At 38.6% G+C, this 25,662-nt stretch overlaps 1 protein-coding gene across 33 annotated transcripts in view; it reads right to left on the bottom strand.

Moving 5' to 3' along the window:
* Positions 1-3,653: 3,653 nt before the first annotated feature.
* The window catches only part of LOC130922805 (neurexin-1a-like), a 492,025-nt gene continuing 470,016 nt past the window's right edge, over positions 3,654-25,662 (bottom strand). For 29 of the 33 annotated variants that reach the window (XM_057847885.1, XM_057847886.1, XM_057847902.1 and 26 more), the window contains one exon: positions 3,654-5,457. In XM_057847885.1, coding sequence (XP_057703868.1) covers positions 5,153-5,457 — 305 coding nt within the window. In that variant the 3' untranslated portion in view covers positions 3,654-5,152. The remainder of the gene's footprint in view (positions 5,458-25,662) is intronic. The other 4 variants (XM_057847916.1, XM_057847915.1, XM_057847914.1 and 1 more) reach the window with 3 other exon arrangements.

Genomic DNA, 25,662 nt, shown 5'->3' with positions numbered 1-25,662 from the left:
TTTACTGTTGTGTAAATCTGCCTCGGTAGCAATGCTAACCTACTCCTCCTCATCACCTACCTGTTGTGTTACTAGGAAAACCTGCATATGAAATGCTGACAACACATCCCGATTGGTCACCATATCTCTTCTTGGGTTATTCTGAGGTCAAGCGCACCACATCGGAGCGTTGAGAGGTTGGAAAGGCGAAGAGTGCACGCTGAAACTTCAGTTTGCTCTGCTCTTACAAACACGATCCCAAGTGTTATGAAAAGTCAATAAAATATGAATACCAAAACATGACTTGAACAACTTCTTGACAAACTGTAACTGCTTGTTGTTTACTTCAGGTCTTCATAATAAACAGGTGTAATAATTACAAAGTCAGGTGACTTAATTTTGTTATTCTATTTGGAATATGCATTGACAATTTTTGGACAGTGTTGTAGACAAGAACTGGGACTGATAAGTTGCAATAGATTTATTTCAAGTAATGCAATTTCTCCAATACGATATTTGAATTGACAGTTTAAAATCTTTAAATTAGTGCAAACAAGGCCCACCCTCTGACGGTGGCAGCAAATATTATTTAAGTAATACACAAATACAAGATCACAATAAACGTGTCTTTGTCAAAGCAGTTTAAAACACTATTTACTGGCCTTGGGTAAATTGCCAGACAGGATAAATATGTGCTTTAAAGTTCTTGCATTTCCATTTTAAGTATTGCAAGTACTAGTCTCCAACACAGTATTTGAACTGACAGTTTAAAATCATTTTAGTACAAAATGGCCCACACTCTGGCAGGGGGCAGCAAATATTATAATACATAATACATTATAAAAAGCTATATACTATATAAATACAAGATCACAACAAAACCTGTATTTTTCAAAGCAGTTAAAAAACATCCAGTGGCCTTAGGTAAATAAAGGTGTATAAATATGTACTTTACAGTTCTTGCATTTCTATTTTAGGTATTGCAACTTTTCCAACACTATTTGAATTGACAGTCTGAAGTCTACATAAGTGCAAATAAGAATATTATAATTTAAAAATAATAATAGAATATATAAATTCAACATTACAATGAAAGGTGTCTTTGTCAAAGTGGTTAAAAAAAAAAAAAAAAAAACTCTGGCCATAGTTAAATAGCCAGGCAGAATAAATATGTGCATTAAAGTTCTTGCATTTTCACAAGTTAAAAGCCCGCAGTTCATCGACGAGAAGGGCAGACCCAGATGGCGTCTGCTGCAGGGGCTTGTTTGAGTCCGACACAGGACAAATGGAACCACTCCATTGAACAAATTTTCTTTGTCAAATGATCCAAGAAGAGAGATGGTGACCAATCGGGATGTGTTGTCAGGAGGTTTACCTAGGAACACAACAGGTAGGGGAGTCGTAGTAGGCGAGCATTGCTACCGAGGCAGATTTACACAACGGTGTAAAAAAACAAAAACGTATTGAAACCAAAAGTGGATAAATCGTTCAACTTACAAGAGTAGAGATGACAGGAACACACTCTCATTCCAGCAGAAATATGATCATAAGAAATGCTTTTCCGACGAACCGCTGCAATCCAGCCATCCGTCGTACCTTCGTGATCTGATATTTGGTCCTCCATGCAGGAAAACGGTGAAAAGTGAGTCCATTTTTCCTCACCCCTTTTTTTGTCGTAGGAGACGCTGTTGCACCCGGTAACGCAACAATAAAGCACCCATATTTTCTTTCTAAAACACCGAAAGAGTTAGCTTAGCACTATCACACGTTACAATCCGCATTGACTCTGCCGGCCCGGAAGTGAATTATATTGCCAGCATGGAGGCGGGTCCAAACAATGACGTAGTACGTCCCATTCCCTATTGCGTTGTAACTCGGTGAGTGACAGGTGTCCAGCAAATGATACGATAAGGTTCACTTCCGCTACGCAGCCAATCATAGCATTGACATTCCTTGTGTAGTGCCCAGCCTACGCGCACCGCGCGTGTAGGTAGCAAGCTATCAACAGTGCGTGAGTGCGGCGGAGTTGAGAGACGCAAAGGCCAACCCCTTAACTTGGCGAAACGAACGGGCAGCGACACAGCCACTCACCAAGCCAAAGTAAAAAAGAAATACGATTCATATAAGATGGAGTGGCTGTCGGAGCATGTGCAAATAGACGAACAAGCGGTGAAACTGTGTGATATTAGCCACGGAGCCAAAGTACCAAGTGAGTTTTCAGAGGGAAAAATGCGGACTGAATGGAAGTTGGGCTACCTCAAGTGTCATATTCAGCAGAAAAGTCCTTTGAAAGCTGTTGAAAATTAGGAAGACTCAAGATGGGACAGGCGATTGGTACATTATTGCGGGAGAATGCAAAAACACCGACAGAAGAGAAACGAGCTGTCCCACAAAACAAAATCTGACCCAGAGCAAGTTGAAGTTCTCATTGAGGACATTTTACTTGCCATCGAAATGAATGCGTCAATGGTGTCAGTTCAACAAATCCGCAATCACATGGCAAAGTATGTAAGTATACCAGAAAGCTGGCGAAGTAAAAACTATGCCGTTGAATTTGTAAACTCAATAAATGAGATAGTGAAGAACGAGACTATGTGCAGTGTTAAAAATGCACCCTGGCATACACCGATAGTAGATGAGAGCACTGACATATCAGTACATCAAATGCTAGGCCTATATATTAAGATGTGAAAAATAAGGTACAATTTAAGTCAGATTGGTGTGTATTCTAGTGACATTTATAAAGCTATTTTAATTATGGATATTAATCATTAAATGCTCTTAATACTAGATAATTTACGGGCAGTAGAAATGCTAATAGGCGTGAAAAGGTGTGATACTGGTATGTGGCCGCCATGTACAGTATTTTTCGGACTATAAATCGCATTTTTTTTCATAGTTTGGCAGAGGGTGCGTCTTATACTCTGGAGCGACTTATACTGTATGTGAACTTATTCACACATTATTATATCATTGTTGCTAGTTAGCATGTTCTTTATGCAATACTTATCTGAATAACTCTAAATAGCTATGTTACATTAACATACTAGGCATGTTCTCAGTTCATTGTTTATGAGTCATGTAATGTTAGCATACCGTACACTTATTCAGCCTGTTGTTCTCTATTGTATTTTTACTCTAAATTGCCTTTCAAAATGACATGTCTGTTCTTGGTGGTGGATTCTACCAAATCAATTTCCCCCAAAAATGCGACTTATACGCCGGTGCGACATATACGTTTTTACCTTTTAATTGCGCATTTTTTGGCTGTGCGACTTATATTCCAAAAAATACGGTATACATCTGATGTTGCTCACCGTGGGCCGCAGTGTGCTCAGGGAGCTGGTGTGTTTGCTCAGACACATAAAAAATTGGAGGGAACATTGGCCAGAAGTATCTCATTTTCATGCCGCGGGATTCAAAAATTGAATATATAAAACGATCGCTTCCACACACATCCAAGCGGTCCATTTCATTCAGGAGCATAAACACCGCGTGAAATATGAAATAAACATGCTTTTTGGTGTCATACGCACTTTAATGTTTGCAACCTAGGCTTTAAAAAAAGGTTGGAGTTTAAATTTAGATTTTCATACTAGATTAGTGTTTCAAATTAGAGTTGGGGTCCATAATTAGGGTTTAAAACTTGGGTTAAAGTTCCGATTACATTGACATTGAGCCCACAAAAATAACACATTTCATAACTGTCAACCAAACATTGAAGAAATATAAGAGAGGAGACAACAGTAAGTTATAATAATCATTTATAGTTCAAGGTCATTTTCCTCATACTCATTCCAAGTACAAGTGTCTGGAAAGCAGAACTGACGGACAGAATGACAGAACAAACACAGAACTGTTGAAATGGACCCGTGAAATCTTTAGATCTTTGCATCAGCATCAAGCACACATTGGACTATTTCATAATGCCACTTGGAAACACACAAAACAAATTCATGGTTCTTCATAATTCTCATCATGACTCAATTATAAATTAGTATTTTTTTTTTGTGTTTTTTTGCAGCACACATCAGTCAGTCAGATCATTTTGGTGGAGGAAGGCAGTGATTCTCCAACCGTGCACTTTGTTACGCTTACTCCACTCCTGCTTTGAACTCTGTGCAGTTTTGGGAGAGCTACTCTTAGCCTGGTTAGCATTTGTATAAAAACTATAAAGAAACATTTAAAAACAGGAAGGGGGCTGGGAACAAATAATGCAGATTTCTTCATAAAATGTTCTATGTCTAGCAACACTTAACATTTATGTCATCTTTATTTATTTTTTTGTTGTCATTTTGATTTTTATTCCAAAATGTTTTTTGAGCAGTTATAGTTTGCATCATCTATACAACAGGCTATAAAACACCACATTATCACAGTTCAGAAAGCACATTTAGATGTGGTTGTACTGAATATAAACATATGTAGTTGAATAGGATAATTCAGCGTGCATGGCTCCCACACGGTCACGTCTGAGACTTCTGACGAAATTTCTCGCCTTCGACTTCCTATGATGCCGAAGCAAAGGCCTCCAGATTTCATACTGGCACAATGAACATTTTGCTCTTGTGGAAACAAAAGTTTTGTAAACGACACCGCAGTTCAGTCAGTTCAACTTTGAGTCTGACGTGCTCAACTGAGACATTTTGGCGAGTCTGTGGATCATTGTCAATATTTTTTTCTCTGTGGAGTTGTCGTCAGTTTCCTGCCTCTTTCTTTTTCTGATCAAATGTTTGCAACACTTACGCATGGCGCCATGTTCTCTATAAACAAAACACCACAAACACAGGCAATTTAAAATCAAACCATTAAGTTTGTAACCACTGTTTGCAAAGTGCATCTGTGCTCCTCTGGTGGCCACAAACAAAGGAGTAGGATCATCCTGTTCTTGGAAACAAGTCACAGATGGATTATGCTATTTGGTTGTTTTCAGTTAACTTTCACTTGGATGTCTGAAACAATTGTCCATCCATGTCCTTTCCCTGACAGTCTTGAGAATGTTTCTCCCCTCAATATTTCTTCTTTTTAATTTGAAGAGCATTGTCTTCTTGGAAAAAAAACAAAACAAAACTAAATAAAGTTCAGTTTTGTTATCTTACTATACACAATAATGTCTTGATTTGTATTTTCCAACAATGTTTCAATTGGTCTGATAAGACCAGCACTTTGACAATCAGACGTAGTACTCCTTATCCTTGTTCTTCTTGTTCTTGCTGCCGGTCTTTGTTGTGTTGACTGCTTTTTCTTTGACAATTGAACCATTTGACTGAGCCGAGTTGCTGATGTAGTTGCGACTCTCGTCCACGTGGTATGAACCTTCATCTCGATTGCGGTACTTGTACATGGCGTACAGCAGAATAAGAATACATAGAGCTGCTGCTGCTACGATGCCAACCACCATGCCCGTCGTGCTGCTTGACTCACGGAAGACCTCGGAGGAGTCTGGAAAACTCTTTGGTCCGGTACCTGTAGGATTGGCTGCAAGAGAGACAAAGAGATAGTGATTAACCCGTTATTGCCGAATGTATCACATTTGATACACCTAACATTTCAAGATTTTGAGAGTAATTCAGAAAAAAAAAAAAATGATGGATGCAAGTCAACACATGCATCTGCAGGTTCCATGAGAAAAAAACAAGGATTTAGCTAGGGTTACAGATATTAGAATGCTTATTACACATTTTCATTTTGACATTTCTTTTTACAAATTTGAAAAAAAGGTTTCATTAGGACCTTATTTTTCAAATTTTGGGATTCTCTGATAATTGCGTCATGTTGCAGGTATTTAAGGGTTAAAAATATAAAATATTATTTGATATGTAATGATTTAAGACTAGGGCTGCAACTAACGATGATTTTTTATAACCGATTAATCGGACGGTTAATTAACCGATTAATTGGATGAATGTCACTTTTTTAAATTACCTTCACAATTGAACTTGAAGTTGTTTTAGGCATGTTGTAAGCAACATTGAAGACTAAATGGATGACTATTTCCTTCGAAAATAATATTTTATTACAGCTTCCTGACTTAACTGTACTGTCGTCTACAACTGTACTGGTTTAAAGGGATCCTCAATCTTAAAGATACAGTGCCCTTCATAATTATTGGCACCCCTGGTTAAGATGTGTTTTTTTAGCTTCTAATATATATATATATATATTTTTTATTCAAATAATATGGGACCTTAATGTTGCCAAAAAGCTCAATTTTGGTCTCATCTGACCAAAGCACACAGTCCCAGGCTTCAACTGGGAATATTGGTCCCAGGCTTCAACTGGAAATCTTGGTCCCAGGCTTCAACTGGGACGGTGTGCTTTGGTCAGATGAGACCAAGATTGCACTTTTGGAACCAAACACTCTAAATGGGTCTGGCGTGCAACGAAAGATGTGCATGCTGAAAAGCACCTCATACCCACTGTGAATTATGGGGGTGGGTCAGTGATGCTGTGGGGCTGTTTCGCTTCCAAAGGCCCTGGGAACCTTGTTAGGGTGCATGGCATCATGAATGCTTTGAAATACCAGGACATTTTAAATCAAAATCTGTTGCCCTCTGCCCGAAAGCTGAAGATGGGTCGTCACTGGGTCTTTCAGCAAGACAATGAACCTAAACATATGGCCAAATCTACACAGAAATGGTTCACCAGACACAAAATCAAGCTCCTCCCATGGCCAGCTCAGTCCCCAGACCTTGTTTTGTTGGCAAAAGGTATTAACACCAGGGGTGCTAATAATTGTGACACACATTATTTGATGTCAAATAATTATTTCTTTATGTGGGATTTTTTCCCCCACTGAATAAATGCACTTGTATTGAAGGTTGGATTTTTCTCTTTTTTTCCATTAAGGTCCCATATTATTTGAATAAAAAAAAAATATTAGAAGCTAAAAAACACATCTTAACCAGGGGTGCCAATAATTATGGAGGGCACTGTATGTAGGCTCTAATAAACCACAATTGTTCTCTTGTACTAAAATATGTTGTTAGAAACACATAAAATGTTAAATCAATGGCAATATTTTATAATATATAGTACATATTTTGACCGATAGTTGCGCCATGTTTTGTGGGCTCGGACTGATGATGTAACTGGGACGTTTCCAACTGCGCACAACAATTGTGTATTGCTGCCTAAACTCGCTAAGTAAAATGCCACGATGTGCTGCTTTTGGATGCAATTTCCAGTCAAATGGAAACAAGGGGAGTGATGTGAGTCTCCACAGATTTCCCGTTGACAAGAAGAGGAGAAAGTTTTGGGAAAATGCCTGTAGACTGACAAAACTTCACAAAGATTCAAGGCTTTGTTCTCGCCATTTTTCTCCTGCCGCGTTCGAGGCTTTTAGTCGACGACAACTTATGAAAGAGCTCACCGGAGTGGCTGGATATAAGCGGAGACTAAAATCGAATGCTGTTCCAACTATTTTCCCTCACAAGAAGCCTCAACGCGCTCGGGTAGCGAGTGAAATGCGCGTAATAAAGCGCAAAAGATAAGAAACTGCTGGCTGCTCTCTTAAACAGGCAAGCCGCTCCTGTCGCTACAGCGGTAGGCGAACCTTTGGACGTACCTCTAGTCACAGATGAAGCTAATAATTCACCTCTACTGTCAGTTCATCAGGCAGTAAGTGTGTCTGTTCAGTATTTACCTAACATGAGTGATGCTGCCACTCAAACGGATCCAGACACGTCCGATGCAGCGGTACAGTGGCCAACTGATGCACGCCGAGCACTTGATATGGACCACCCTTACGTAGCTAAACGTGAGTTGGATGTACAAGACATGGAGGACACTCCATCCCAGGATTTATTCCCATCAGATGACAAATTTGATGAGGACCGTCAGCCACGAAACGACTCCGATCCGGACATCGCACACATGTGCATTCATAGTTTTATCACCTTCAGTGAGAGTTTATAATGTCAATAGTCATGAAAATAAAAATGCACGAATGACAAGGTGTGTTCAAACTTTTGGCCTGTACTGTATGTAAAGCACACGACAGCTCTGGATGCTAAATATCTACATTTTTATATTGGAATAAGTTTGATCACACAGTAGCTCACCTTGAAGATATGCTAACAAAAACCTTCTCAGAAGCATACACTCTCTCGCTCTGTTGTCATGGAGACGCACTTGTCGCGAGTACACCATTTTTGCCCAACTCTTGTCTTATCAGGTATTTCCTGCTCAGAATTTTGCCTTTGCTGCTCATCTTGTAAACGACTGACAGTGCTGTCCTGCTCTTTACTTTTCCGCTCTGGTTCAAATTGGAAGGGCAGAACCGACGACATGTTGGGGTAGCTAACGGGTGACACGCTGGAAGTTCAGCAGCGGGCCATGTGACGTCACCGCACTGTGACGTCAACAAGAATAGCAACCTATCAGTTAAAATAATTTTACAAATTTTATTAAAACAAAAACATTAAGAGGGGTTTTAATATCAAATTATTATAACTCATACTAATATTTTTCTTTTAAGAATTGTCTTTAAGATCGAGGATCCCTTTAAGTATATGAAACATGTTATTAAGTTATTAAGTTCTTAATAAAGGTTTTGGGTATTAAAAAAAAAAAATTCTCTCTACACAAATCAGACTACTGTCCTGTTCATTCAAAAAAAAAAAAAAAAGGTGCTGCTGATTGACATTTTTTTTCTTGTGGGCGAACCGCTGGCATAAGTTGTGTCAATGACTGGTTTATTTTCTTTAAACAAACTACACAACAAAATCTAATAAGGAGGAGCCAGACTGTAATGAATCAATTTTTCTTTATCAAACAGTTGTTCATAAATACAATCCAAATCCGATTTCAAAGCACACTCTCTTGTATGACAATTTACAGTTTGAATGGGAGTTTGTGTTGAAATGAACTCTAAGCTGTTATACAGTATGAATGGGTTTATGTGTGTGATTTCTTTATAAAAAGAAATGAGACAACTTTACTATCTAACAATAACTCAAGTGCTGATATGCTTCTCCAAAACACAATACAAACGAACACTTAAGACACTGATTAGCATAATCGCTAACTAGCTTAACGCTCAATGCTAAGTAGTAACGTCTCATCCACAAAGAATATAAAAAAATACAATTCTCTTCATTTACTCACCTCTGACAGAGGCACCCTGGATTTAACAACAAAAAAGACAATCTAATAACTCTCGACACTTCGTAATAGTACTGATTCAGTGACCCAACCAAAGTGTAGCAGTGAACTTTCTCTCTCTCTCTTGCAATGATCACTGGCACACGCACGCAGCCTCACATTACACACAAACAAGGACCCAAACGGGACTGCTCATAGCTTCCAGCAAAAATCGATTATCAAGTTAGTTGGCAACTAATTTATTAATTGATTTTAATCGGTTTAATCGATTAGTTGTCAAAACCTTACCCGAGACACGTATTTTACTTCTCATGGCACATCTCACACAATTTCACAAAGATATACACTGAAATAGTCATATATTTAGATCCTTGTACTCAATGTGAATTCTGAGATTACAGTAGTTGAACACAGCTTTCAGGAATTAAGAAAGCCATTAAAGACATTTTATTAATTTATGCGCCTCTTAAGTGGAATTTTACAATTTTCAATGGCACAGCATTTGATAAGTTCTCATGGCATGCCCATTGTGATCGCAGTGGCTTGGAATACTAACCTGAGAAAATATAAATCGAGGGTCAGATTTTGATGTAAATGTTTCTTCCATATCCAACTTTCAACTACTTTAAACAGTAAGAATATTATAAGGAATAACATCAGACACAATAGAATGTAACTGAAGAAACATTTGTTTTTACAGCAGTTATTGTTGTGGAAAATATCAAAATTTTTGTTTTCTTGAAGCAGTTAAGTTCCCATTTTATCAAGACCCTCAGCCGTTTTCAAGCTAGTTGGCAGAGAGACCTAGTCCAGTTTTAGTATCATGAAAAGTCTACGAGTTGTCACAGTATAGCACAACGTGACACTTGCACAGTCGAAGCCTTATATTGTGAGAAAACCATGTTATTACTTCCATTTGGGTCATGGGAGCTTGTGATTGCTTCAAAGTTGTTTTGACAAGTTCATTGTCTGTTGCAGAGGAAACAATGTCGATAACTGGGTCGATAACTGGCTGTGTTGAGCCTCTTGAAATTGTTGACACGGAGGGAATTAAGTAAAATCTGACTTTCTGCCTTTTACACTGCATATTTCATCCGCCCGTCCATCCACCCATAAAACCTTCGTATAAACTTCGTTCCAACCATTCTTTGAATTCTTTAATGGTCATAAAATGATGATACATTACTGAATGTCACACTGAGTACATCTTTGAGTGGCATTTGATTTAGACCTTGCTACAGCACTCCGTAATTCAATGTATTTCTGAAGACCTTAAAACTTGTATGAGCTGAAGCCTTAAATTCATGTTCAGGTCAATTTCCCTTACCCAATCGATGTCCTGCAATACATTACCCTGATGATAATTCTCAAATGTGTAATCCTCCGCATAATGTGGACCGTAAGTGATATTCTGGAGACAGAGGATGTGCTATCTCATTGTAGAGATTTGCTAAATTTAGAAGTAAAACCGACAAGAATAATGTGTTAATGATCCAGAACGAAGCCCAGTTTAAGATCACAGCTCATTAGGTGTTTTACAGCACAGTCATGAATGAATAGACACACGTTTATAACATCCCCGGTAAATGCTACCAGGATGACTCACTGAAAAGAGATCTGTCAGTAAAAAACAATTCCTCAATAGACTCAGCAGATTTTTCCAAAGGCTGTCCTCCTCTGTGTTTTGAAACATTGCAGCTCAATGAGGCATATTTTGAAAACACGTCAGCCCCCTGATATCATTCAGTCCTCCTGGCAATATCTCACTGTGTGTTTTGTTGCAGTCATCAGTTCTGCTTAAGCTGTTTTTGTTGCCTTGGGGAAATCCAAACACACCAAATTTGGAAATGAAAGCACCACAGTTCTACCAGATTGAGGTAAACACCATATTTGAGGGATTAACATTTGAGTGTAGGGTGTTGTATTGAGCCACACAAAGCAATAATAACAATTCGGACCAGACAACTGCATTATTCTGTTAACTCAAAATTAGGGATGTCCCGATCCAATCATGTGATTGGAAATTGGGCCGATCATACCATTTTTCAGAGGATTGGAATCGGGTAAAAAGGATCGGGTTTTTAACCCTTTAACATTGGATGTGTTGCCGGCGACACATTTCCACATGCGTGCTTTGAACTACCGTAACTCCTAAACGGTTTGTGCTATCGCATAAAATTTCAACGGGTCCTGAAAGCTGAGAGGTTCCGCTTCACAGCCAAACGGGTGTCATTGCTGTGATCTCACTCTCCTACCGCCAGGAAATCAGCGAAGCAGCTCTTTTATTATCTGACTTGCTGGCAGTGTCGCATTTACGCATGCGACCCGTGATACACACACGGAAGAAGAGATGTCAGGAGAGTGGTAAAAAACAGCAAAGAACCACAGGTTATATTTCTTTTTTTTTGCGAGGAAATGCCAGCAAGACGGTTATCCAGGATGATAAACCTCCACAGAGGTTTAGGGAACAGTGTTGGAGCAAGAGCGCAACGGGAGGAGCAACGTTTGTGAAGAAAGGTATCGACTGTTTCTCTGTAGTTGAAAGTCTCTCTGTACTTTTCTCAACCTCATGTTTACTTTGTTATTCATATATTCACTATTTTGCACTCTTGATCTCCTGTATATAACCTGTTTTGACCATAGTACATAGAAATTACAGAAAAGCCTATGCCCATACCTGCTGTTTTTGTTGAATTTTAAAATTTAAAACTATTCACTGAAATTTTTATCTGTTGAACGTTTATCCTAACAAGTTTACTAAATATTATCACGCTTCAAAACACTTCATCGAACATGTTTGGTTGTCAATGGGACATCAATATTACAAGCTTTGACAATTTTTTTTTTTTTCTTTTTGGGACCAAAATGTTGATTATAATTGGCCAGTGAAGAAAACAACACTTTGGACATGAAGGTTATGGTGTCCTGAAAAAAAGGGACCCAACCTGGCCAATGTGAACCTGTATGGTATATCACAATTTTATTTTTTTCCCAATTTCGTTCAGTCCTATCCCAAACAGAGCTATTCAAGTTATCTGGTGAAAATTCTGATAGTTTTAATATTGCAGTATTTTGCAACCCCCCCAAAAATCACAATGATAGTTTTTTCCAGTATCGTTCAGGCCTGATGTGGCGCCAATAAATGAAATAATCCAGAAATACAATGGCATTGCCAAAAGATACAAAAATATATACGTTTGTACTCTGCAACACTCCCAGAAAAAAAAGAAAAAAAAATAAAAAATTTGGTATCGGATCGGGATTTTGTATTGGCAGATTGTCAAAATCAGGTGACTTGGACTCGGGGGCAAAAATACTTGATTGGGACATCCCTACTCAAAACTCACTTAAAAGTTAAAAAGTGTTGGTCCCACTCAATTTTTGAGAAAACAAAAATATCTGAAAATACTCTTTCATCATCATTTTTTTTTTCATTCTGTTTTCCTGATAACTATGGCATCTTTTTTACTTAACGAGTGACAGTGATCATGAATAATAAATAATCAAACTATCTTGGTCTGTCTTTGGTTATTATGAAAAGCATTGCTTTGACTGATGCAATATGAGAAAATACACACACACAGGAGAGCCAGTTATTTTTTTCTTTTAACGGAGCAATCATCTCTGTTAAAAGAAAATGTGGGATGAAGCCTATAAAGTTCTCTCGGCTGTCTGGGTGCATGGGGATGTGGGAAGGGAACTAATCTTCCAATGCCAGGAGACATTCATTGACAAAAGGAAAGTTGCTTTTGCGGACTGAGTGTGAGTGTTGAAATAGATTAGCTGTGCTCTTTACATGGGCATTTATTCTCTAGGACAGGTGTGAAGAATGCTCTCGCGTTGAGGGTAAAAGCTGCCTTTTGACACACTTCTTAGTCAACTACCGTAAGACAGTACGGGTGTTAGCTGCAGGTTAGCTTTGTATTGTATCTGCTTTCATACTGCTGTGTCTCGGGTCAACAAGTTCAAAAGGTGCAAACAAGTATTGAGCCACATTATGATGTATGTAGGATAACTGATCATGTTAAAGAGGAGTAATGTATATTTTTTCAGGCTTGAAGTACAACTCTAAAGCACATTCAAGTATCATTTTTATTTTATTTTTACCTTGAATTGATTTGTGAAAGCTATACATTTTATACACAATTTAATCGAAAATTGCTTTCAGCAACATGGTTGTATAACGAGACTCGGCCTCTTCAGGAACCTCTTCCACTTCCCCGACTTGCCCTTTTCACTACGTCATCCTCCACCTGGTATACTTTTGTTTTGAAAGGGGTGTTTTTGTGCAAATCAGAGAAAGTTTCATTATATAATAGTGTTTTTGTAAAATGGCAATGGAAAATATTGTCATGATCCTGTTTGGACCCAGAGAGTGACTTTTCTTGAGAATCACAGCTGGAGCCGGACGAGAGAGAATTGCAGGACACATCTGACTGACTGTTGACTGTAAAATGACGAGCGGTCAGATGACTTTTGTTAACGCTGCCTTTATTTGGTTAACAAGACTCAGGCACAATACAACACACACAGGGATGCGAGCTCAAACTACCTTGTATCGGCTTAGCTGCCGTAAAGCAAGTGTCGTTATTGCCGCAAATGTAAACAAAGCGCTGCACAATGGATACATGACAGACAGCGGCTGGGTCATTATCAATATACGGTGCCTTTGAGAACTTCCAACTTGCCCAAAAAAAAGCTGAGATTTTCCATTCAACTTCACATTTATAGTATTAATTACCTGTTGTACTGTTAGGAATGCACGTCGGTCAAGCTCCCACACTTTTTTAATAATAACTACAAGCAGACAAAGTACACGTAAACAGCAAATTATGTCAACTCTGTCATGGACAAATTCAAAGCAGAATAAATATATTCTAATTGCATAGTGATTCTAAAATGTATATTTTCAGGAAGGTTTTTTGTCCTTATCTACAGCCTACGTTTTGTTTAATTCGAAAAGTATTTGGATAATAATTAAATTAGGGGAAATTATTTGATTTTCCTGAAAATCAGCAAAAATTCTACATTCTTTTCTTAATAAAATCTGTCAACAAAGATATGTGGTCAAATTTTCAGCTGATACTATAAGGCCCTTAATTGTTCATGCAGAAATCGCACAAAAAGTTTGCTAACTTGTGAAAAAAAATGCATTATTTTCCTAGAATATAAAAAATAACAGAGTGGACAGTAAACTGACAGGGTTGACCTAGCATGACAGAGTGGACAAATTGTGAAAGATCTTTGAATGAATCAAATAATTTAAATGTAAATATATATACCAGAGGTCCTATCCCCTTCAGATAGAACTACCAGAACCTACCAAAACACCAAAATGAGCCATAATTGTGGCATTCTACAACTTAACTCCATGGATGATTCTGCTGAATCAGCCAAACATTGAACTGTACAATGAGATGGTAAATTGCTGAATAATGATTGACCTGAAGAGAAACAAATGAACATAACTGAACACCAATGAGGCACATCTATAAACAAATTTGATTTCTGCAGAGGCATGGCTCAAGATGGTTCAATCTGTACAGAGCGCTTGTTCACACCCTGTGGTTCTGGTATTCGGCAAAGTACCTGCCAGTCATGGTACCAACAAATGTCATCCCAGGTACTTGGCGAATAGAACTTGTTTATGCCATGGCGGTGCATACACTGAACTTTCACACTGTGCCCTTAGACCTCTCTGATGACATCTGAATATGCTTCATTGTCATTATTAACGACACACCAGTTTCCAATGTGTTTTACCGCAATCATATTTGGTCTCCAAGTATTTTCTGATGTCTTTCCACATGATGGGGACTCGTTAGATGAATCATCACCTCTTAAATGCTTGGTGGATTCTCATGGTGTCCTTTATGGCAGCTATTGCAGGTACTTCACTTTTGGATACAATATCCTTTTCTGAGATGAAGAACAACTCGACAGATGTGTCAAGGCTTTTCAGCTTGTCATACTAGGTCTGAGCATCAGGGATATCTGTATCTGCTGAGCTCTTGAGGACCCCACCCACAGCATCTGGTGCCCCTTTGCCATGACTTGCCGCAAAGTAATTCGATGTCATTTCGTTGAATCCATACTAGTAGGGCTTTGCTGAGAGGGAAGATATATGTCCTTTGTCGATACCGCATAGCAGGCCCATAACTGATAAAATTATTGTGACGTGTAGGTGTCGTTCTCTCACTACCTTCAAAACTGGATCGAGGTGGGCCCAGACTGACAAGGGATCATGTCTTTCGGAGGGTCATTTGGAAGCCCTTTCTTTTTCCAGATATTCTCTTCTTCTTTTAGTGTCAGCACAACGACTTTCCTGATTATCTCCTTACTGTCTTAGCTCCTTTTGATCTCGTACCTTGAAAATTTCAACACAAAAAGTGTAACTTAACCAATTTAATGGGGAGTAAATCTGCCTTGCCCAATCAAACTAGGCTTTCTGTAGTGCTGCTCTGATCCATTTTTACCATGTCTAGCATGACCCATTATAAAATGTATGTAATAACTCTTATCATATTAGCACGTTGACATTATCAGTATGTGGCTTAAACTTTTAAGAACCCTGTCCACCCTGTCATGGAAGCTTTGCTGACAGGGAGGACAATGACAGGGTGGAGATTTTTGTCTAATATTGGTATTTATTAACCACATGGTGGACCTTCAGTGCGCAAAATGGTTAAATTAGCAAGCAGACTGTGGACGTATTTACATACAGCTTTCAAATATATCAAATGTTTTTATAATAATTGATATTTTATAATGACAGAGTGGACAGGTTAAGCTTGACAACATCTGACTACACACCTAATATGACAAAAATTGCGAAACATAAGTGTAAATACATACTCAGCAACTAGCCTCTGTTTTAGTCACCGATAAAAGAAGACAAAATTGGTCTTGTGACATCACTGAAAAAATCAGCAGGTTTTCTAAAGAGGCAGTTTTCCCTAAATGACAGGGAGGACAATTTTTTCAGGGACATTGTATTTTGGGGGGAAAATGTTAAATATTTTCATGAAAGTAAGGATATGCATGGTCAAAATGACCAATTCTATCAAATAACTTGCTGTGGCAATAAGTTAATATGTAAAAATGTTTCATTTTTTATCATTTAACCATTTATTACACACACTGAAGTTAGCAGTGCAGTGTGTGGGACATGCCAAAATGGAGTACATCAAATGGAAAACGTACACATAAAATAAAGGAAACAGATTTTAAGAGACATATTGTTGTCCAGATATGTGTGAAAATCTTTGTTCTCCCATAATAAGACATAAGATTTTAATTATTTGTATACATTTTCATGATAACTGGGTGTTTCTGATGAGGACACCAAAAGGCACTTTATATTGATAATGACCCGGCTAGTTTTTGTAGTTGGCACCCTTCCTCGGGTGGCCCACCAGCGGCGGCGACGTCGTCTGCCCGTCCGGCGTCAATCAGAGTAAGTCATGTTGGGAGGGAAGGCAGCCAGCTGGCGGACGCAAAGATCAGCTGACTGACAGTCTCAAAAAATTATTAATTAAAATTAATGATTTATAAGTAATTAAAATTACCAAAAATTATTAATTTAAAAAATACTGTTTTACTATTCAAAATTACTGACGTGTGAACAAATGAGGTTTCAGGATTTTTTTAGCATGTTTTTTGAGGAGGCAAATAAAATTTTTGGATGGCATTTTATACTTTTTCTTAAAATGCACTGTCCATGCTATTTGGCTTCACAAGGACTGTTATGGCGCCACTGAGCAAGGTCCCAGTGCTGCAGTCAATGTTTGGTGTCCTCATCACACTGACATCCTTCCTTGCATACCCGCATTTGTGCTGTCTAACCCCTCAGTGAGGTATGCACAATATACTGTACAGTAGCATGTAAATAAAAACACCCTTGTTTGAGAATAATATAAATACAAACATACACTAAAGTCTTCAAATCCATCTGTCCGTCCGTCCGTCCGTCCGTCTGTCCGTCCGTCCGTCCATCCATCCATCCATCCATCCATCCATCCATCCATCCACCGTTTAATCCAGGGTCGGGTCGTGGGGGCAGCAGCTTTAGCAGGGAAGCCCAGACTTCCCCCTCCCCAGCCACTTGAACCAGCCCCACCAGCTGGATCCCAAGGCATTCCCAGGCCAGCCGAGAGACATAGTTTCTCCAGCATGTCCTGGGTTGTCCCCATGGCCTCCCGCCGGTGGGAAAAGCCCGGAACACCTCTCCATGGAGGCGTCCAGGAGGCATTTGACCCAGATTCCTGAACCATCTTCAAATCCCAATCACTAATCACATTGTACATTTGCATCTACAGTGTATCACAACTCGCATTTCTGCAGATATTTAAGTATATCTTTTCATGGGACAACACTGACAAAATGACACTTTGACACAATTAAAAGTAGTCTGTGTGCAGCTTATATAATAGGGTTAATTTATTTTCCCCTCAAAATAACTCAAAATATAGCCATTAATATCTAAAACCCTGGCAACAAAAGTGAGTACACCGCATGGGAACTACGTACATCCCTAAATGTCCAAATTGAGTACTGCTTGTCATTTTCCCTCCAAAATGTCATGTGACTTGTTACAGGAGTGCTGTCAGCATTGCTGCAGAGATTGAAGAGGTTAGGACTTAAATATCTGCAGATATGAGAGGGGTGTATTAACTTTTGTGATACACTGTAGGTCAGACATGTCCAAAGTCCGGCCCGGGGGCCAAATGCGGCCCGTGGTCAAATTTCATCCGGCCCCCAGCCTCTGTCATAAAATGAATAACGTCTGGCCCATACAGAGACTTAATAAATTGGTCAGCAGTACTGCTACCAGCATATGAAGTATCTTACACACTAAATGCTGCTCCTCATTTACCCGCGAAAAGGCAGCAGCAATCTAAGCAACATTACCCCGTGTGACCTTTTACTCCCAATTTTGTATAATGGCGACAATCAACAAAAAAAGAAAGTTGACTGCGACGGCTGGCACTTCAAGGATAGGTGGAAATTGTATTTTATTTTTTTTTTTAATTTTAAAGAGTTCAATGTGAGGCGATATTACTAAACAAGACACGCTGACATGTACGACAAGATTACAGGCAAGATACGTAGCGAGAAATTGAAGCAACTTGAAGCTAGTTTAATTTCAAAGCAGCAGTATTTCGCAAGAGCCCGAGTCGAAAGAGAACACCACAAAGGCTAGTTGCGAGATTGTTGTAATTATTAATATAGACAAAATAATAAAGCAAATGTGACGCACAGAGTGGCTTGCTAAAATTTGCTTAAACATATTGTTCTACATAAAAGACGTAGGTTAAGGTCGGCCCCCCACATTTTTACAACACCAAATCTGGCCCCCTTTGCAAAAAGTTTGGACACCCCTGCTGTAGGTCTACCATGAAACAAAAAATCCATTATTGCACTCCTACAAAGTAATTCCATGTATGAAAATTCTGTTTAACATGTAAGCAAATGAAAGCAACAGAATCAATCTTTCACTGTTATACAGTATCCCATTTAATATGTTGAAAAAGAAAGATATACTGAAACCTATAATTAAATGATTCATACTGCATTTAGTGTTGTGAGGGTAGCTTTGTCCTGTGCCAAAAGATTAGCATTCATTACAGCTCATTAGAGCTGTCTATTGAACAACCTGAAGGTATTGCGGCTCTCATTCCAAGAATATGCGATCAATGATGGATATGATGGTTATGAATGATTTTGGAAACTGCGTGTTTGGCAGCAAACTTTGTTTACCCTCATACTGGGCACAGCAAGTGGCGAGTATGGAGCGTTCCAGAAATTATTAGACCTCAGTTAAAGTACATCAGTCCTTCTCAAATAGCAGGGCGCGGCCCCGCAGGGGGATGCAAAGCAATGCCGTGGGGGGGTGCATGTGACCTCGGGAACATACTTTTTTTCTGTAGCTATTAGAATAACGTGTAATTGCTCATCCACTCAATAGTTGGCAGTGGTGCTCTCATTTTCAGAGTGTGCGCAGTATTTTTGCGCCAAACCAAAGCACACAGCAAAGAGAAGGATATATGAAGTCTCTCGAAAGCTAAGACGAGGACATATGACAAAGTGTACGTAGTGTTTGGCTTCACTTTTAATACATTGGGAGACAACGAAAGACGGGAATGTTTACTGGGTCTAAAAATGTTGGCAGTGGACAGCATGAAACCAAATCAATTAAGACGTCACTTAAAGACCCTGAATCACATTGATCACCCGCTTGAATTTTTTCAACGAAAATGTGCCAAATACTGCCAACAATCGTCTTACTTTATGAGTGCTACATCAGTAAACCAGAGAGCACTGTTAGCATCATATAAGGTGGCATGCCAAGTTGCTCAGTGCTAAAATATCCCACACCATAGGAGCTGATACTGACAGCAGTATTAGACATGGTGTCGGTCATGCTGGACGTTACAAGTCGAGATGTCCCGATCCGATATTTGGATCAGATCAGACGCCGATATGGGCAAAAAAATGCGCATCGGTATCGATCGGCCAACACTGAAAAATTCCGATCCAGATTTCCGATCCAGTTTTTTTTAAAAGTCCGGTCCGGGTTTTCCACCGGTTTTCATAATTCATTCCAGTTTTTGCTTCGGTTTCCCTAAAATCCGGTCCGCATTTTACGGCACACCTTCAACACACTACATTTACATTACCGTCTCCCAATTTACCGAGAGTCTTTATCGGTAAAAATGTCAGCTGTGTGGGATCATTTCACCTTAAAGGACGACAAAGACGAAGAGGCAGAGTGCAACATATGCCACAATAAAGTCAAGCGTGGTGGTAAAGCTCTAAGAAGTTTAATACAACCAACCTAATCATGCATTTAGCGAAATACCACCACAAACAACATGAGAAGTATGTTAAGAAAACCGAAGACAAAAAGAAAGGTCCTACACAACTAACACTGGCAGAAACTTTTGCTATGCGTGACAAACTGGCACTCGACAGTCCCAAAGCCGAGGGAATAACAAGAGTCATTGCCGAAGAATTCATTCTGGATGACGAGCCATTATCTCTCGTGAGTAAAGATGCACCATCTAACACTTAGAACCACGGTACAACATGCCCAGCCGTCATTACATCCTTGAGCGATTCGGCCGTGGAAGATTCGAGAACAATTCACAAACATCCAAATTCTGATTATTGAAATATGTCAAGTAAAACGGAACTAATACACAGCGCGGTCTTCAGGACGCAATGAGAAATTGACCGCATTGCGTCCCGAAAGTAAACATCATGCTTGTCATAGACCCAGGTAATGCCAATGCTTAACTCACAGCTTTAGCTCAACTCATGCCGCTGGATAAAAAACACAAGAATACATGACTGCTGCTGACAGCCGCTACAGACAACGTCAACGTTGTTTTACTGGAGATAATAGATATCATATGTATATAGAACTAGATGCAAAACGACAGACTCGACTGCGTTAGCAACATTGAAGTATTGAAAACTAGTTGCGTTAGTAAACAGCCGCCATCTTAAAGCAGGAGACTTCCCGAGTAGGCTGTTGTGAACCTTCCTAGCGAACCTAATTAACTTTTTATCTAAAATACTTCTAAATCGGCAAAATCATGACTTGAATCTATCTTCAAAACAGTTTTAAAACTTTCACAAGTCGAAAGTAGACAGAAGGGAAATTATGGAATAACGGGAGCAATTTCAACAACTTTAACAGTTGATTCGCAAAATTAAATGAATTGAATGTAATTTAAAGCTGCTGATACAGAATGGGGACTTGAGTATTTTATTTACTGTTTTAAAATGTTAACTTGATACTGAAATAGTTGTTTATTTAAACCTGACAGGCTTTTTATACAATTTTTGTAACTAATGCACGAAACATTAAAAGCATCTAATAGCTTGGGGGATTTGTGGGATTTTCCACTGAGGTTGTTTGTGTGTTTTGCTTTTTTAAGACAGTTTACAATATTATTTGCATGTTTTACTGACTGACTATGCCATTTCTGTTTGTTATTTATAATGTTTTGTGTTTGTCACTGAATAAAAAGGTCAGTTTCTTGTTACCAACCGTTGTGTGTTATTCAAACTCACCTAATTCAGCTGGCTAGTTGTTATCAAGAGTACTAAAACCTTTTTCAACATGAGTCTGACAACTAAGTAAGGAGGCTAAATAACTTTGAACTTTAACACATGCTCAGATAGGCCGGTATCAGTATCGGCCAGTATCAGTATCGGATCGGAAGTGCAAAACAATATCGGTATCGGATCGGAAGTGGAAAAACCTGGATCGGGACATGCCTAGTTACACGTGCTGCAAAGATAAAAACTGTCCCTCTGTCCAATGACACTGTTGTCTTTGGTCAAATTGTTTGACATATTGTGCTCTGAGTTAATGTTACTAATCGATTTGAATGTATCATTATTTATTGATTTTATTCAATTTTACCTTTCAGTATCAAATTGTCAAAAAATCTCCCTTGAGACAGTTTGGATGTGACTTTTTTTTTAAATTCAGGTAAGTTGATGCACTTTAAGTCTTTTCTGTTACAAACTAAAACAATGTTGATAATGTTATACTTTACAGGTAGTCTCCGGGTTATGAACGAGTTCCGTTCCTTCGCTAGCAACGTAACCCGAATTTCCACGAAAGTCGGAAATAACCATTTATGGACCCGTAAATTCCCCATAAATCTTAAAATAACGATCCAAAAACATGTATCACACATATATTGATAAAGTAAAAAATAGCGACAAAATGGCAGACGAGACTTCGGTGTTGTAAAGTCGAAATCACGTAAGTCGGGTAGATCGTAACACTGTTACTACGTCTATTGTAAATTGATCTATATTACTTTTTCCCCCCCAAGGAAACAATGATATGCAGAGGTGTAAATATAATAATTTTATAGACGATAGTATTTACAATGGCGACAGAAAGTTGGGCGGGGGCACGACACGTTTACTTCTTAGTGGAGGGCGGGGGGGGGGGGGGTAACAGGAAATAATTGAGAAGCATTGAAATAATATTTGGTTGTTCATCAGCATTCTAATATTGATTCCATACAGTCAGAACACCCTGTTAAATATTCTTTTTTAAAGAAATGTTCACATATCATGTCAGATCTTGATTTTCTTAATCTCTGGAGAAGAAAATGATTTATTTACGAGTAAACAACAACAAAAAAAACATTGTTTTACTCATTAAACCAAATATATAAACCAAAAATGCATATTCTACCTGAGGAAAAAGTTAGGACACCCTACCACCTATTAGCTAGTGTTACTCCCTTTGGCTGAAATAACTTCAGTGAGACGCTTTTTGTAGCCATCTACTAGTCTTTGACATCGGTCAAAAAAAGATCGCCCCACTCCTCATCGCATAAATACTTTCAACAGTGACTGACTGTTGAAGAGAGAGAAAAAAATGTGGTGAGATCAAAGGAGCTGTCCGAGTCATTCAGAAAAAAGATTGGAGAGGCTTATGAGTCTGGTAAGGGATTTCAAAAGATCTCAAAAGAATATAAACTTAGCCATTCCACTGTCCAGAAAATACAAGTGTACAAGTGGTGGACATTCAAAACAACTGCCAACATGAAAAGGGTCTGGCAGTCCAAGCAAGTTCACCCCGTAAGCAGACCGCAAGATGCTAAAAGAAGTCTCCAAATACCCTAAAATTTCTTCATAGGACCTACAGCAGGCTCTTGCTATTGTTGATGTGAAAGTGCATGCCTCTTCAATCAGAAAGAGATTTCACAAATTAACCTTCATGGGAGGTGTGCACAAGGAGGAAACCTTTGCTTTCCAAGAAGATCATGAAGCCCAGACTGAAGTCTGCCAGAGTGAATGTAGACAAAGACCAGGAATAATGTTCTTTGGACAGATGAATCTAAAATTGAATTATTTGGATACCAGAACAGAGGACATGTTTGGCATAAACCCAATATAGCATTCCAGGAAAAGAACCTACCAACTGTGAAGCACGGAGGTGGAAGTGTCAAGGTTTTATAGATGCTTTGCTAAAGCCGGACCTTGCCAGCTCACCATCATATAATCCACCATGAATTCTATCATGTATCAGAGGGTGCTTGAGGAACATGTGAGGTCATCTGTGAAAAAAATAAAGCTGGAGCGAAACTGGACCCTGCAACATGACAATGACCCAAAACATACCAGTAAATCATTTTTTCCCAGTAAAGGACGATATAGAGAGTCCTGGAATGGCCAACTCAAAGGCCAGATCTTAAACCCATTGAAATGGTATGGGGTGACTTGAAATGGAATGAACATACACGAAACCCCTCAAACATGTCACTGTTGAAAGTATTCTGCGTTGAGGAGTCGGGCAAACTTCCTTCAGACTAATGTCAAAGACTGGTAGATGGCTACATAAAGCGTCTCACTGAAGTTATTTCTGCCAAAGGGGGTAACACCAGCTATTCGGTGGGTGTCCTAACTTTTTCCTCAGTTAGAATATGCATATGTTTTTATATATTTGGCTTAATGAGTAAAACAATGTTAATTCCTGTTGTTGACCTGCATTTAAATCATTTTCTTCTCCAGAGATAGAGAAAAACAAGATCAGTCATAATATGGGAACATTTCTTAATAATGAACTGAATATTTAATGAGGTGTCCTAATTTTTTCATATGACATGACATGAGGGGCTAGCCTCTAAAGGGGTAAACTCAAACAGCAGGGCACACTTGTGAATCACTCAAAGGGAGTAAAATGTTGGGGATAAGCAATAGAAAGTTCATTCTTTCAGTCTCATTTCAGACATAACTGTAAATTACGGTACAGTTGTGTCAATCATTCTGTCATAGGCACGCTGAGATTCCTTGAGACGAGTTGCTCTGGAAAATTTTGGGAATGGTGACCTTCAACATAAGAACTACACAATATAAGATAAGAAAATGTTCAAAACTCTGCTAACTAATTTTTTTTTATAGTAAATGAGATGCTCTGAGAGACCATAGCACATTAAGATAGAAATCTACTCGAATATTCAGCAAGACATTACAGCTTAAACAGCACAAGAAAAATGCCAGTTTGGATGGTTCCTCTCCTTTGAGCCTAACTTGTATAGGGAGTTAAGAGCTAAAAAAAAAAAAAAAACTCGGATCCTTTCCTGTCAAGTAGAATCGCAACAACAAATGATCCTCAACAGAGCCAATTTTTCCTCATTTGTTTTCGGCAAGATTCTCATTTATTTGATAATTTGCAAGAGCGTGCTGGGTGACAAAGCTGGAAGAGGCAAAACATCGAGGTTACCTCAGGTCCATGCTTGGGGTAATGAAGCAACCAGGACTACTTAGGATTTATTGAACAGTCAGCGTAGGTTTGACCCCCCCATAAAGTTAGAGTGATAATAGGCTCAACGAGTGCAGGGAACACATGGACGATTGCATGCACTATCAAGCTCTGAGTTAATGCATCTGACAATGTAATTCTGAAAGTTATTTTGGCAAAAGAGCCCGAAGGGACACTTTTTCGTGGCCGCTGTCCTCATCAGCCTGCAACATGAGTCAGTCTAAGCTACGAAGGAATTTTGATTTAAAATTAGGGCTGTCAAACTATTAAAATGTTTAAACGGGTTAATCACAGTTTAATAATTAATTAAACGTAATTAATCGCAATTCAAACCATCTTTAAAATATGCCATATTTTTATGTTATTGTTGGAATGGAAAGATAAGACAAGACGGATATATACATTCAACATACTGTACATAAGTACTGTATTTGTTTATTTATAACAATAAATTCACAAGATGGCACTAACATTATAAACATTCTTTCTGTGAAAGGGATCCACAATGGTATAACTTGTAATTCTTAAAAGATAGTGTAAATGTGAGTACAAGTTATAGTAATTTTGATAGTGTGTATATTGTGACTAAATATTGCCATCTAGTGTATTTGTTGAGCTTAATGAAATGTTTGAATAGAGTTTGACCAACGTCTGAGTATTATTTTGCATAGCTATTTTGATAGGGAATGCCAGTTCTCTGTGAACATTATTTTTTTAAAAGTTAGGAATATTATTTTTGTTGTGCTTTCACTAAATGATAATGTTGCGACTTTACTGTTCTTAACTTCCCAAATGCATGATGGGAAGTTGGGCAACCATGACTGTCAGTGGTGGCTGCAAATGGTATATCTTTGTGTTGTGTTCAATACAGGTTGTTAAGAAAAAGATAATCTCCTGTAATTCTTCCCCACAGCGCTCGCCACAATATTTATAATGTTGTGGAAGAGATGCCAAAGCTTATACCAATAAATAGTGCGGCTCCAATGAATGCCTGTATCCACTCCACTTGCTTGTCTCTGCCTCTTACCTCTCAATATACATAAAACGGCGCCATTGTAGTCCGTTCGCGGCAATGTGTGAGTGGGTCGTTCCGCGCATGCGTTACATGCATTAAATACTTTTACGTGATTAATTAAAAAATTAATTACCGCCCGTTAATGCGATAATTTTGACAGCCCTATTTAAAATATTTTTGTGAAGTACGAAATACCACTGTAGTTAATCTCTGAAAACTTGGGCTTATTTAAAGCAGAAGAAAACAGCTACCATAATGCATG

Source organism: Corythoichthys intestinalis, chromosome 10, assembly GCF_030265065.1.
Source record: "Corythoichthys intestinalis isolate RoL2023-P3 chromosome 10, ASM3026506v1, whole genome shotgun sequence".
NCBI lineage: Eukaryota > Metazoa > Chordata > Actinopteri > Syngnathiformes > Syngnathidae > Corythoichthys > Corythoichthys intestinalis.
Note: the sequence above shows the minus strand (reverse complement) of the source record. Positions and strands in the feature narration are given on the sequence as shown.